We start from the raw sequence: 15,757 nt of genomic DNA on the forward strand, positions 1-15,757 counted from the left end.
TAGTTACTATACGTATAGAATAAGGACTTACCTATGCTCTGGCTGACCCAGATCCCCAGCATGTCGAGCTGCAGCAGGCGGTGGTAGAGCGCCTCGCCGCGCGTGTGGTTCATGAACAGGTGGTAGAGGAAGGAGCCGCACCAGGGCGCCAGCGCGCCCAGCAGGTGGCACAGCGACAGGAACCACGCGCCCGGCCCGCCGCGCCACGGGAGCAGCCCCGGCAGCACCGCCATCATGTACACCAGCGACACTCCTGCCCATACACACGTACCATGTTAGTTTACACACCTGATATCTGAACTATTCTATTCTGTTATAAATAATAATTTTATAAAGGTTTGTGTGAGATTATAGAATAGGGGAGCAAATTCTGGAGAGAATTCTACCGAACTGGTTTGGGAAAATATTGTTTGGGAAAATGTATACGCCAATTGTCGTAATCACCCAGATAGATGCTATTTCGAAAAACGCCTGTTTCAAGCTGTATTATAATAGAAAGCCTCTTCATTTCATGTCTTAAGCTGTATACTTAACCGAAAATAGTGCCCAATGATGAGGGTAGTGTAAAAGTGGGGTTAGCTATTGCTGTATCATCATCACAACACCCAATCACCTTCCAATGTTAAATGTAGGCGTCCCCCAAAGAACACTAATACCTACAGAAAAATAACATAGCACAGGCAAAAATAAATGTTTTTTCCTAAAATATTTTGAATTTTTTAAGTGTTTACGATACTAATTGTACCCAAAACACTTTAGGCGTTTTAAGTGTTGTTCAACCTAACCGTTGTTTAACGCGTTGAGAGCTAAGTTCAAACAGTTTATTTTATTTTCAAGGACGTTTAAAACCAAACTTAAATAATCGCTTTTATCTCCATTCCTTTAGAGAGTAACCATTCACTAGATAATGTAGTAATAATATTTTGTTATATTTCTTCGTCCTATTAGTCAAATATGTATTTAAGTATGCATATACATAGACCCGGAACTTATATCAACCACTAAAGCATAATTCTATCGATCGTGTTGTCATAGGAACCGCACTAATAGCCCCAGTCATCACCTATTAGTTTAATGAAAAAATATAATGTAAATATAAACATGTACATATATTCTCTACTCATTAAAATTATTACAAATAACTGAAAGCGGCCGCTCGGTCCCCAATTACGAGTGACACCATGCGGCAGTGATAGTGAAATCAGTATTGTGATCACGTTGCAAGTCACGTAATGAACGAATTAATAGCATAAACCATTATATTACTATCAATCTTAATTTGTTTTACACGAACAATTTATAGTAGTAACACGCATAATTCGGATCACATAATTGATAATAGTGTTCGATTCAAATTCGTAGTCTCAGGTGATGCGAGAAATATCATGAGTTGCACGTCATTGGTAGTTAATTTTGATGCCTAAGCTCCATAATATACAAGCTGTTGCTCGCGACTACGTCCGCGTGGTTAGAAGATATAAGTTAGGAATTTTTGAACGAAAGCCCTCGAAGATTAATATTTTTTCCCCGTTTTTGCCACGTTTTCCATTGTATCTTCGCTCCTATTAGTTGTAGCGTGATCTTATATAGCCTTCCTCGGTTAATGGTCTATTGAACACAAAAATATTTTTTCAATTTGAAACTGTAGTTTCTGAGATTAGCGCGTTCAAACAAACAAACAAACTCTTTAGCTTTATATATTAGTATAGATTTAAATACGAAAGATATTATCTCAAATCGTCTGCAAGGAGCTCTAGTTAGAAAATGTGATTTAATTTGTTAATGTGTTTTCAACTGTCTCGTTTCTTATAAATATGATAGTTTACAGAACTGAGTACACTGACAGAAAAGCTGTTTTCGCCTTAGATCAAATCAGCACTAGCCAATTTCGCCTTTGGGCTAACACTACAACTGAATTAACATATTTTCTCTAGGCTTTGCAGGCTATGTTTATAAATTAGCCTACATTTGGCACGCGTTTCAGTGCCTTGGTTTCTTTTAGAATATGAGTTCTATATATAGTTATCTTATTTCAAAATGCTTTAAAGTTTAGCAGGACTTATTTTTATTCCATTTAAAATTGGAGCAGTAGAATATTTTCATTCAAACTTTACTGATATTAAGTAGGTATTTTGTATTTTTAAGTTGCTCTAGAAAATTTGCCATGTGCCATTTACTTGTATAAAAGCGTAAACTACTGTCAGCAATTTGTCTATGCACAAACTTGTACAAGTATTTAACTAAGTACTTCAAACATGCATCAAATTAAAATGGTTAAATTAAATTAATTCTTCATCATTGTCAAGTTAAAGTAACCGTTAGAAAACTAAGGTAGGTTCCAACTTGTAACTGTAGAAAGTAAGTTGAAATAAATTTAAAGCTTTTTTTGAAAAGGAATCAAACTGCAATTTTACAAATAAAAATGGATTTTTTGACTAGAAAATGCCTGAGCCGGCCTGTTGCCCATGCATTATGTATGAGCACAAATATTTAATCTCGAGATCAAGATTGAACTCGCTGCTAGCACTTTGCATAAACATCAAAGCTCTACAGTTCGGAAGAATCTTATCATAAAGCACTTGTATGTATAATGTAAAAGGAAACAACTATTTATTATTGATTGCGCTAACCTCTCCCTTCATATACTGGCGGTTATTCTTTTAAACAACAACTTTATCGTGGAAAATGTGGAAAATAAAGTTCTAGGGTTGTGACCAGAATACGTGACGAAGCTAGTAAGTGAGAGAATAAAATAAATCGCATTTAGTACTAGTTACTGTAATTGAATGCTTTGCGCAGCTGTTGAGCGCTCAACAGAAATTTATAAATGAATATTAGTAACAAAGTTTTAAAAAAATAGTTACATTATTGCCCTGGAGAGAAATGGAATCAGAACAAAAAAGCTTTTGCTCTGTGGTGGAAAAGACGGCTTGTGCCAAAAAAAATATCGACGTTTAGAATTATATGAACAAATCCCAAAAAAAAAATAACAATGAAATATTTGTGAACCGGCCACGAACACCATCCATAAATCAAAGAAACCTTGTCGATTCGTTCCAGAATGTTCTAATTTCATAATTACGGGTATCTAAACTGAAAGCGCTCTAGTTTTGAGCAACGTCTTACATCTGAGGAAAGAAATAAGAGCACGCGTCCCTTTGAGGCTGCTTTAAGCATACATTAGTGACACATTTCCTTTACTACGCGAACTCAACAGAACTGCTACAGAAATCAACGTAATTTATTTTAATACTCTTGCAGTGCTGGATAGCAAGACTTGTCCTTTGAGCGTTTTAATAGTGATAGTTGTTAATGCATTTGACCTTATAAAAACCATTTTTTTTTATCATTCTAATTGCATTATATTTTCGACCAGTTTTAGTTTTTGTATGCCGTATCCATTTAATCAAATATATAAATCTTACATATCCTCAGTGATGGATGACTTACATTGTGATAGCTGGCTCTATATATTTGGACATTTCATATTCAAATCAATACGTCTCATGGTAGAGCTGGAGAAAGTGATCGAATACATATAAATTGCATTACGATACTGCTACAGGAAATCGAATCCGATCTGATTGTTTGGGACTCAGCTGTAGCGAACGTTATGTAATGTGTAACAAGTACAGGATTGTAAGTTATAGGTTTATAATATAACTAAGCTTTCTTTTACTAGATGGAATTAAATATCACTTCGGCTAATGTGAGTGCGTAAAGGCGATGATATTCGTTTCGTTTTATGCTTAATGTCTTTACAAAACCATTTTTACCACTGCTGAGCGTTTAATCTACACTAAGACTAATTAGGAACTAGTTGCTAAGTCTCAAGAGCGATAATGACCAGCACATGTCTGCACTAGCGCTTAGAGCTGAGTGAAATACTGCCTGATGAATGGCGATAGGCATAACCCTCGACTAAAGTAATGGTCGAATCTGATATTCACAGCTGTAAACCAAGTGTATGAAGCAGCTTCGTTGTAAAAACAATCTATCCTTATATTTGATCGAGTCTTTATGTGTCTATGTGCCAGTAATGTGAGCACCCAGCAAAATAACAATGTAGATCATAGCAATAATATATAAATCATGGCAATAAACATGTTTATAAATTTATAAAATAAATAGTTATTTCTTAAAAGCCCGTTTGATGAAAATGCATACATTGCCTGAATTAATAATCATACTTCAGAGCTGATTTTAGTCATATCAGTACAAAGAAAATAAAATGTTTCTGTCTAAATATATCGACTGCCGAAAGACTATCAAAAACACTATAATATCAATTTGGACAAAAACAGAGTATACGCAGTAATTTGCAACGTTTATAAACGAAGGGATTTACGGTTGCCATAAAAATAACCCTGTTTATGATATTACTATTAATAACGTTTGTTTTATTACGAGGGATGTATTAGCTAACACCGCTGTTAACGGTGTTGTAAACAACGATAGGAATAGCGTTATACATATAGATTTTATATCTATTGTTAATGTTTAAGCATGTAAGAGGTTAAACATTAGTTTTTTCTTCTTTGAACCTAATACAAAATGGTTGGACGGTTCTATTGTTCAAATGAGGTTAAACAACATTAGAATGGAATAGAATTATTACCGTGAAGTCACCCATCATCAAATGGAGAAGCTCAACGTTAAAGTAAAAGTTCCTATAAGTTATATTCAAAGTTAACCAATAATAATAATTTACACAACTTTCACACAGCACCATCTAATCTCAAGCATAATTATAAGCATTAGATACCTCATAAATATAGTTTAATATTTCTTAATACATACTAAATATATACAAACTACACCCAGACAGAAAAAATATCGTACTCATCGTTCAACCATTTATCGTGGTTGGGAATCGAACCAACGATCTACAGTTTAACATTTTACCCACTATCAGTCCATAGAGCCTGGTTTAAAGGTATATAATTTATGTATATATAGATGCTAATAGGGCTTCATTACAATTACTACCAGGAATTTGTTATTAAGTCCCACGATATTTATTATTAAGACGAAAATGTCAAAGACTTCAAAGGGAGGGCTTAGCTATATTATGAAACTGTATATTTAAGATGAGATTTTAATAACATTTATCTCATAAATATGTACAATAATTTGCCTCAGGAATAGAACAGATTGCTTCAAAGAATATGTTTTAGTAACATAAATCATACGTTTTTGGAGAATTTTGAAGCATATTTTCTACATCGCACACATCTTAAAATAAAATTAATTTCAATTTGTGTGAAAAAATCGTTTTAAAACTCTTAATATACATTAATTTACGTGAGATAGAAAGCTTGCAAAAGAGGAAGCTTGTTGCACAAAAATAAGAGTTATTATAACGTGAGTTAAAACAGATATTTTTGTCTCTGACCACAGAGTATTGCTTATTACATAAAGACTAATTCATATACTACAGTTATACTATAAGGTTGAATAATGTATCACACTACATTACCGCAAATATAAAAATGCCAATGAGACGATTTATTACGATGCTCAACAAAGGCTGGGAGAAACTATGTACCTACTCCTAATAAATTATGTGTAACCTGTGTTACCTAGTATGGAATTCAATTTACTAGTAGCCTTATGTTTTTTTTTCTTTCATCTGCTGACCCTGTCTAGACACCTAGTCTTTATATTATTGGGAAGTATGAGGCAACCTGATTTCCAAATACTAGAAACCGAGAAGCTAGTTTTTATCCCTGAAAGCCTATTTCTACACCTATCTGCCCGCGTTCGTGTGATTCACAAACACTTATTCTGCCTCTGTTCTGCTTCGGCGTCAGCGTGTTTTTTTAAGAAAAAAAATTCTCTACATGGCGGTAAGATCAAACCATTATATTGTTAATACAAGTACTGATACCACAGCTAAGGGCTAACATTAATTCCGCAAATATCTTGTTCGAAGGTTTTTGTTGCGTACGACGCAATTAGGATCCTTTCTCTTTTCCCGGATAACAACATGCGAGCGGTTTTCTTTTGAATGTTTTTAATTAATGGAGCTTTTTGTGAATCGAATATTTTCGTATTCTTTTCTTACTTTTGTTACCGGGGCAAATTAAAATGCTGAATTGTGTCTGTATGTGAAGGACTTACTTACGAATTACTGAATGTAAACGTTGTCGAATCCTTTAATAGGTACCTCTTGTATCGTATTTTATCAACGCTTATTTGTAAAAAAAATGTGGAAAGCTTTCAATAAAATACAAATAAACGTAGGAATTTCGAGGATTTTCATTGTGACGGTAACCGTTTGCTGTTAGCTCACTTGTCCAAATTGATTGGCGGCGCTACGTGACGGCATTCATATCGACAGGTAGTGCCTGTACCATAAGCTTTTAAAACGGGACTGTAACCGCTGTCCAAGTGAGCTGACGTACTTGCCACTCTTTACATAACGTGCATCGTCTCTCTTCCACAACTGCAACTGAGTTGATTCAAGGGCTCTTGGTGCAATTTCAGGTCGCTATATGAAACTGTAATATATTTTTCCTTTAATACAATCACATGTGAAAGTTATTGAAATTCGTTTATTCATTTTACAGTTGATGAAGTTATTTAATTATTGCACTGCATTTTGAATTGACTCTCATATAGAGACACGCCATTTTTGTGCAACAGAAGTCTGTTTTTACAAACAGAATTCTGTTCATCGTGTCAAAGGCTCAACAAAAATAGAAGTAAATAAGATGAAGACCCAAATAAAATAAAGCTTATTACCTTAAGCATAAATAATTGCCCGGTAGCCTCTCGACCGACGTCAAGATAATGTAAATGCACCGCACAAAATTAGCGCTAGAGGAAAAATGTGGAAGAAAATTAAAGGCAGAACATTTTATATTTAGAAGAGCATGAGCCTACACCACCTCTTTAAATGAGACTGTGTGTCGAGGAAAAGGGATGCCGCTCTACGCTGTATAATGCCCTGTCTCGCTTCCACAACCAACACATTCTTAGTTAAAAATGTGGTGGTAGCCCGCGGCGCATCAGCGTGACCTCAATCTCCTGATTATGGACGGTAAATGGCTGAAAATGAAGCAAAACTTACGTAACCTTATTAAACATGGAATACGTGTAAGCAGTATTTAAGTGCTTATATTCATGCAAATGATCCCGCCCTGTGTGTTAGCAACGGCGCCACGAGAGCCTGTAGTGTAGGTATTTTAAGTTCGGGTTTTGCCTATATATTTGAGTTCTATATATTTTACTAAGAACTACAATTTTTACATAAAAAACTGATTGATAACTGAACTAATTAGTCTAGTTTTAATTCATTTCAGAACATCTTTCATGTAAATTTATCGGATGGGTCCGTAATTAGAAGAAAACGCATGAACTTTTAAGCCCCAACCCTTTTGATTTTGCTTTGTTTTTCTTTCGGAATTCAAGAACAACGAGTTTTTCACTGGAGCCAGAAAATAGATTAGTTTTTAGCGAAGCTGTATAATTAGCATCCGAGATTGCACCAACTTTTTATTTTAAAGACAATGACTAGGTTGATTAAAAATCTTAATGATTCTTATCTCGGTAAGTAGTGTTTATTGTGACTAACTTTGCCATATAATATTCCACTATTTGTAAGCACCAACCATCAAAGGTTTGGGCAGTCCACACTTATCCACTCAAAGCGCTTTCTTCACAAGGTCTATATAAAGTTATTATTTCTACGTAAACAGCTCGAGCAATGTGTAACATTTTCGCATTGTCGCCAGCATTGCAAATATATCGATTGTGTACACGGTTCCCGTGCACTGTAATTAGATGCGATACAACCAGTGGTTAGCTCTGGCAGTAGTTTGTAATGCCCGGTAATTAGATTCGCGGTATCAGCGCCTGCAAATATGTGTCGGCGTGTTTGTATACGGAATCCTATTTAGTTCGCTTCGTTTGGACGTCACCCAACATTGTTTTATAGTTCGATTTTCAACAATGGTTTTGACATTTATTTTTGAGGAAGGTTTAATCTAACTGATATAATCATCAAGAACAAGGCTGGGTTAAAAAAACCGTTAAGTACAATCTAACTTTGTAAATATTGATTCCATCTACATTCGTTTCTTTTCCAAATATTAGAATTTGGGTAAAATCTATCGTATATCGTCAGATATACGTAGGTATGGCTATCCATACCGCTATTAAAAGATTAGCCCCTAATGTGATTATCAATTAAAGCCATACTTTGAACCGTCAGTGATTTGAGGTGTAACAGCACATCGGCTACGAAAACGTAGCTGAATTATCGGAGCTGTTTACAAAAGCTACGTCGTAGCGTGCCTCGTAACCAAACAATAAAAGGTCCTTTATGTCGGCCTCGTAAAAATGTATCCTTATTGAATTGAGCTTTTGTAATGGAATAAACGAGATTTTAGATATTTGATGGAATTTACTAGAACACATATTCTAGAAACTTATTTACGCCATACCCAATACCAATATTTGTCTTGGCTCTCTATAAAACATTAATCTTTGGCTAGTCATGATACCGCAATATAAATATTGTACGTATTCATCTTCTTTAGGCAGACCTCCATAAATCGCTTTGGTTCTGCTTTGAATAAAGATTTTTGGTTTCCTTTTGTTAACCGATTGTGAAAGCTCATAATTTCACTTACTTTTATTTTACCTTAATGACAATGTATTTTACACTAATTTGACATGAACAGGTAACGAGACTTACAATATTCCCTTTCTCTCACTCCCCTCTTCACAATCGCCCAACGGTTTCGAGTTTCAATGAATGAGCTTAAATGAAGTCAAAATCATTTTGTCGAATTAAAAATAGATGTGAGAAATAGAGAAAACTAAAAGGAGTATTAACTGCTTTCTTTTCTAGCAACTGGAAATACCCTTAAAGTTCTGGTTAAAGCCAGTTAGTAATGCATCGCTTCCACTTACGGTCACGTCAAAATGAATAACTTATAGTAAATGTCGAATGGAAAGGCAAGCGGCGCCGGCGCCCGATAGTTCAGAACGTTTGGTAAATAAACAATAGTCCACGGTTCCTGGAACACCGACCACGCTTGTTACTTTACTTTGTTGGTATTACAAAAACCAACAGAATCGTTGTTGGACTTGTGAAGAAAATTCATTGTGAGGCGCTTTTCATAATTATTGTTACCCTACAGCTACTAAAACTGTTATTAATATTGTAAAACTGAAGAGTTTGAAAGTAAGAGGCGGTAATTACAGTAACTATTTTAGTACAGCGCGATGCGGTTGAACCGCGGGTTTTCAAATTTCTGTGTCAAATTTAAGATTTGATACTGAAATTGGTTGTGTGTGTAAACAAAGGCATTATTAAATAAGTACGTATTTTCAGATATAATCAAGTGGAAAGCTTTTTGAAGTGAAGCATATTCAAGGTAACAAAGTCTTAACTGTTATGAAAGTTAAATAATCTCCTCAATTACTGTGGGACAGAGTTGCCAGGGGAAAAAAACATGGAAACGAGATTGCGACGGCGTGTTAATACGCCTTCTAGAAAATTCGTTTTCTTAGTCCGGATCCTGAATATTAATTTAATTCAATGAATGAAAATTGTATTTCGTGCTTTACGTTTTTATTCCAACATTATTATGCAGAGATTAATTATGATGGACGGATGATCTGAAAAAAAGCTACTTGGATAGCGAGAAGCGAGAGACAATGCCTATTTTCAGTATATGTACTTAAAGAACAGGTATCTGTGTCAATAAGTAGGTAGACTAGGTAAGCTGAGTTGTGTAGTTTTAAAAATTAAATAAGACGGCATAATGGGAAAGCCCTTTTTATTGTAACAATTTTAAAAAGCATTAAAACGAGTGTTTTGAAAATTTCGTATGACTTACCAAAACAAATAACAGTATAAATCTCACATATCACAGCATGCATATTGGTCTAATAACAAGTTCTAGGTATGGACCTTACTACAGACGCTAGAGCTATTACGTTGCATACTTATTAGTTCCGAGTATCGGTGAATTAGACTACACTTGGATTTCAGTCTGCCGTGATTAGCCATAAAGTACCAGTAATTTATTTTGAGGACATGATGATAAACAGTAATTTAAAAATGCAAAGTGACATGATGTAATTAAATAAACTGTGAAATTATATTTTTTCTAGCTACTCCTAGGATTCCTGGAAGCGAGCGACAGATTTGTCTTATTAACATGACCCAACCTTTGACATACCCTTTTCCTTATCTATGTTGGATTCATCTTTCAGTTTCACAGAATTTAGAGTTCTGTAACGAATTATCCACTTACATACAATATAAATAATTTAGTCTACCACTGACAGCATTCACACTAATAATCTCAACGCAAATATTACTGATGCATAAATATTTGACTCCATTAACGGCTTTCAGTTCCCACAGCCTTTGCAGAAATTCTCCAAGAAATGGGTCACTAGAGGTTTGTATGTTTATAACGAGAGCACATTAGGGGAGGCTGGCTCGACCCAACCATGTTTTAGCTCAGTTTTCCTTAAGACAAATCTTACAAAACTATTTAAATAATTCAGAAGAAAATATGAGGAGTTTAATAGTGCAGGGTACAAAATTTTGTGATTTCTATTTCGCGTTGTAGAATTATTAATATTATTATTCAACAATGCTTGGATCAAACGAGGAATTACGGGCTGCCTAACCGTATTTCTGAACCTCAGAACTGTACAAAATATGACCTATTAAATGTAAAAACCTCCTTCAGTGTATCGCAAATTAGCACATTTTACCCAACACTTACATTTATTACACGTTGTAATAATCCTACGTATACGTACCTCTTGTTGTCGAATGTTCATCTGTAATCTACTCAGACAGCTACCAACACGTACGATCTCAGCCTATATCCGTCTTCCCGAATCTGTGATCCATTTTGCTCGGCCAAATATGTTTAATGGATTTGGGTATTGGTGCCAAACATGGCGAACTTCGCTTTGTTTGAGATGCCTAGTGAATTATTGATGGTGCAGACGGAGCCGAAGCAGCTCATAAAAGATAGATACAGAAAGTCTATTTTGAGAATATTTCAGCTCTGACGTATATAAATATCGGAGTACACAGAAAGAACCCAAAATACTTGAGCCTTGAATAGTGGACAATAGATTCTGACACGGGATCATTACTCAACTCTGACAGTAATAACGGTTCCAGATTTGGTTTAACATTTTATCCCTCCAACTTTATTTCACCTACATGCGTATACTTAAAATGTAGGTCGAATACACAGATATGACACATATACACAGATATATTAATTTCTCTCTAAATTTAGAGTAAACTCCTTTATAAATATTTTTATCTCAGTCCACATGACGAGCTCTTCAAATATTTCCAGTGTGTAATCTTCTTTCCCGTGACTGTCATTAATTGTGTTCACCTTATATCGGTTTTTTCTTAACTTGCAATATAATTTATCGAGGAAAGGCACTACAAAATGTGTGTGCTCCGTGGTTTAGTTAAAAATCTATATTTTATTTTAAAGCTCAAATTATGATATTCTTTCAACAGAATCTGTTCAGTGGCATACCTTTGATATTCCCTTAAAATGAGACCACGTAAATTGATTTATGTTTATGGAACAAGCATTCTGTATCCACTCATTGTACAGTCAGCTCTTAGTTTGACTATTGATTGGCCTGTCGTCGAATCGGAACTGGGCGAATTGCATTTACCCAATCTAGCGTGTGTCGCTTGAGAGCTTAACTTTTTACTGACTTCGTTTCAGCTGACCGGAGTTTTACGATCCTACTGTTGCGACAGTTTTATCGCCTAAAGTTAAGTACATAGCGGAAACTTTTTATTGATATTTTTTACCTATTGCTCTTGGTTCATTTATATTTTGTTTGATTTTGAAATAAATTCCTTATGGATAAAATACATAATGGCAGATAATAACGATAGTACTAAATTGCAATACATTTCCTATAAAAATAATCTGGTCTTGGTGGATAGTAATGTAATCGTCGCTGAGTTTAACATAATTTTATGTTAGTGGAATATATGGCAGCGTATTTCCTAATTTATGCCCAACTTTATGCACTATTACAAATACCATTTGTAGTGCAAGGCATAAAATTGTCGAGACCATATGGAGCCAGCATTCGGTTCGCATTAGCCTATATCTCACCAGCTGCACGCCCGTGCGCCGGCTTTATACCCGGCATTACGAGCCGGTTCCGGTGTCCGCGTTAACTCTACCGATAGGTATTCATGTCTTTACGACGGATTCCGTAATGTGTGACTGTGGAGAGATTGTGACTGACGTAAAATGAACGCCATTGGGCAGAAGAAGCATTGTATGTGGTTAAATAACTTTTTACCATCAATATTTGATGAGAAGGGTACTTCAAATCCTTTTGCTCTACTGCTACTCTACTAAGGAAAAGTCAATATTCAAATAATGTATTTCAAGTCTAATGGCATAAAGCAAAGATAGGTACTAATGTGTAGTTAATAGTGGAATCGATTTTGCAATTATTTTGCGTTCTAATATGTACAAAATGACAGATGTTTGCTATGATCACTCGACACAACTACAGCTTTTCATTAAATGCAAAACACTATGCCATCATTTTAATTAATTATTTTAAGAAATTAAAATAGAAAATGCGTCGCCTTATTTATAACAGTAACAGTAATTATTTGAAAAAATGAAAGAAGATCGAAAATCGTCACACAGTAACAATTCTTTGTTAAAGCATCGACTTATTATCAAACTGCCATTATACCAAAACTGTGGTAATTACAATTTTGAGAAGCCTTCTCTCCATTATACTTTGTTAAATATCGCAAGTTGTTAATACTTTTCGCAATAAAAGCGATGAAAGTTGCCGAACACTGTGCACCCTAAACTAGGTAGTTACAAACTTGCTGAACCAAAAATAAAGAAAAGAACATGCTCAATGTATCTCATTTCGTTTGCATCTGACTAGCTTGTCTATCAATTTGTCCGTCTGTCAACACAGGCTATATCTGATTAACCGTTATAGCTAGATAGTAAATTTTGTAAAGACTATTGACGCTATAATAAAAATAAACATCGAGGTTCGGCAATGATCGATATGTATTATACATATCTATATACATAATATGATTTATTACTAGTGGCTAATCATAATATTTTTGTTGAACATAAGTACTGACGAATTTTTACTACCCTGACAAGGTGATATGAATTGGAGGGATATGTGTGTTCGAGTATCATAATGCCAGTCTTATTCGTCTTGACCCACGAAGGGAAGAAAATAAAACGTTATGATCTTCTAAATTATTTTTAGAATAGAGTTCTTCAATTCACTCCACAATTGAGCACTGAAAATTTAGATTCATTTTAATTAACATTCCCTCTAGAAACTATTCCCATCGAGGCAACTATCTTGACGTTCATTTTAATTCCACGACTTTTTTGCAGTAAGGTACGGTACTTTACAATGTACGGTACTTGTATATGTATAATATTACAATTACTTCCAACTTCTATTTTTGTACAAATGGACAATGTATATGAATAACAAAGCCATCTTCATTATAACATTTTCATTGCACAGTTATATAAACTATGTAGTCATGAGTTAAAAATAACTCTTGCACCCTCGATTAGCTATAACCAAGAACGTAAATTATTATCACGCTATCTCGCAATCAACGTGTTTGCCTAACGACTGCAATAACCCTTAGCAAGGCTGAATATAGCATAGAGGCACAATAAACAATGCCTGTGCCACTTTTTTATAAAAGATTATTAATATGCGCCTTATGACGTCAACTCTCTTTGCAACACCAGAAAAAGAAAACAGAACGTCTTTGAAAAGAAAAGAGGACGATCGTAATTTGTTTCAACCTATTTACACCTCAAATTGCTACAAGAACCACTTTTTAATCATATTTTAGGTACTTATCGGCCAATGTTACAGTTCATGCACTTGTATGTGTATCGACTCTTACATATAAGCAGTGTTGGTATGAGGTAAAGCTAGGAAATTAGAACACACAGGAAATCAAAATAACATCCGCAGACCTAGATTTTCTGGGCCATCCAATTATAAGTGCCGGGTAAAGGCAACGATTGTGAAGTCGAAATAAATTAACCATGTTAAGGATGTTGAATTAAATAACTACGCAGTAGTTCAAACCTTAAATTTCCGGAGATTTTGTATGCAAGACATTGTAGTGCAAATGAAACCGTTTAACGTGAATAGAATATGATCTGCCGGTGCGGGGCACGACCCCCTCTCAATTATGCAGGGGCGATACGAGTGTAGGGATGCTGACCCATCGTTAATAAGTTAATATGTAGCGGACACAAGCCGGCCTTCTGCTCTATGTAGAAAGATAGATTATAAAACAGATTACAAACAAAACCGTGCCAGCAAAAGTTACTAACATATTTACTGGCAGCACTTAGTAAAAGCTAAAATGTAGAAACCCTTTTAAGTGCTTCTCCTATTCCCTCAGCGCAAACATTTAAAGAAATGACCAGCACTTTTTTCTTAACACGCTGCCAAAAATAATAACACAAACGTCATTGAATTAGTTTTTCTATAGAAAATCAACAAATGTGCGGAAAACGCAAACATTTTCTTTTTATTTGTGGTGGGGCGTGAACGAACAGTCTTCACCCAAAACAGCGATTGTGTAATATCTGGGCCAGCGCCAATCCACGTCCACCTTCAGTAATTCGTCGCTAATTTTATTGTAAATTAAACAATATTGGAGAAGCTCGGTTCTGCACGACAGGTGCAATTTGGAAGTGCAACTTTTTGTCCTATCATTGAAAACTAAGAAAGGTTAAGAAACTCTTAACATTTGTAAGTACCTAAATTAATTTTTGTTGTTATTTGAAATCTTACAAGTTTCTAATCTAATCAAGTAATTAAGTACAAAATCATGTGTATTGTAAATTTAATTCATTCAAAATAACAAGACAGTTAGCAGGCTATGCAAACTGCAACTGCAAAGGTTTTTCTGAAATAAATCCTTCTTTCCTTCTTTACAACGTTGTGGGCAAGTAAAAGAACTCTGGCTTTCCACTTTCTATAATAAAAATATATTAAACACGACAGTCTGCATGATGGTTTAAATATCGCTGGCATCGGAAAATTACATAGCATATGTATTGTTATTATTGCTACTCACGCAATTACCTTACTAGATAATATAAATAGCTAGCTTTAATCGATTGAAAAAAACGTATCGTCAATTTTTTGTGCACGATTGAATACACTTCTAATTATTTATTGTACTTTTATAGATGTTACTCTAAGCTTACCTATGAAATGAAAGAAAATTAATCTGGCAAAGACCTTGATAATTGGTTTCGAGCTTTTCTTACATAAAAAGCTACATAAATGTTTTAATCATTATACCATATCCCGTTATATAATTTCGCAGTCGCCTCTCTCTGTTCCCTAGGGTAGCAGTATAATCGCAATATTAAACAGGGAACCACATTAAATTATCATATCACAAACGAAATAAATCCAAGGAGACCTTTTAATATTACGTGACGCTAGGAAATGGATTTTATTATTATTAAACATTAACTCGGCGATTGGATGTGATATTGTGTTGAAGATAGAGTAAAACGATTTCAATTTTTAATTGAACCTCAGTATTTTGAATTTAACATAGTCTTTTTATTTAGTACTAGCTGTTCGCCGCGACTTCGTCCGCGTGGTTAGAAGGTATAAGTTATGATTTATACTTTTCCTATTTTTTCCACATTTTCCATTGTATATTCGC

The 15,757-nt window shown here is 34.7% G+C and overlaps 1 protein-coding gene across 1 annotated transcript in view; it reads right to left on the reverse strand.

Annotated features, from left to right (window-relative positions):
* The window catches only part of LOC113492626 (progestin and adipoQ receptor family member 4), a 67,208-nt gene that overhangs the window by 46,010 nt on the left and 5,441 nt on the right, over positions 1-15,757 (reverse strand). Inside the window, exon 2 of the mRNA XM_026870184.1 lies at positions 32-253. Within this exon, the coding sequence (XP_026725985.1) occupies positions 32-253 (222 nt within the window). The remainder of the gene's footprint in view (positions 1-31; positions 254-15,757) is intronic.

This window comes from Trichoplusia ni, chromosome 4 (genome assembly GCF_003590095.1).
Source record: "Trichoplusia ni isolate ovarian cell line Hi5 chromosome 4, tn1, whole genome shotgun sequence".
NCBI lineage: Eukaryota > Metazoa > Arthropoda > Insecta > Lepidoptera > Noctuidae > Trichoplusia > Trichoplusia ni.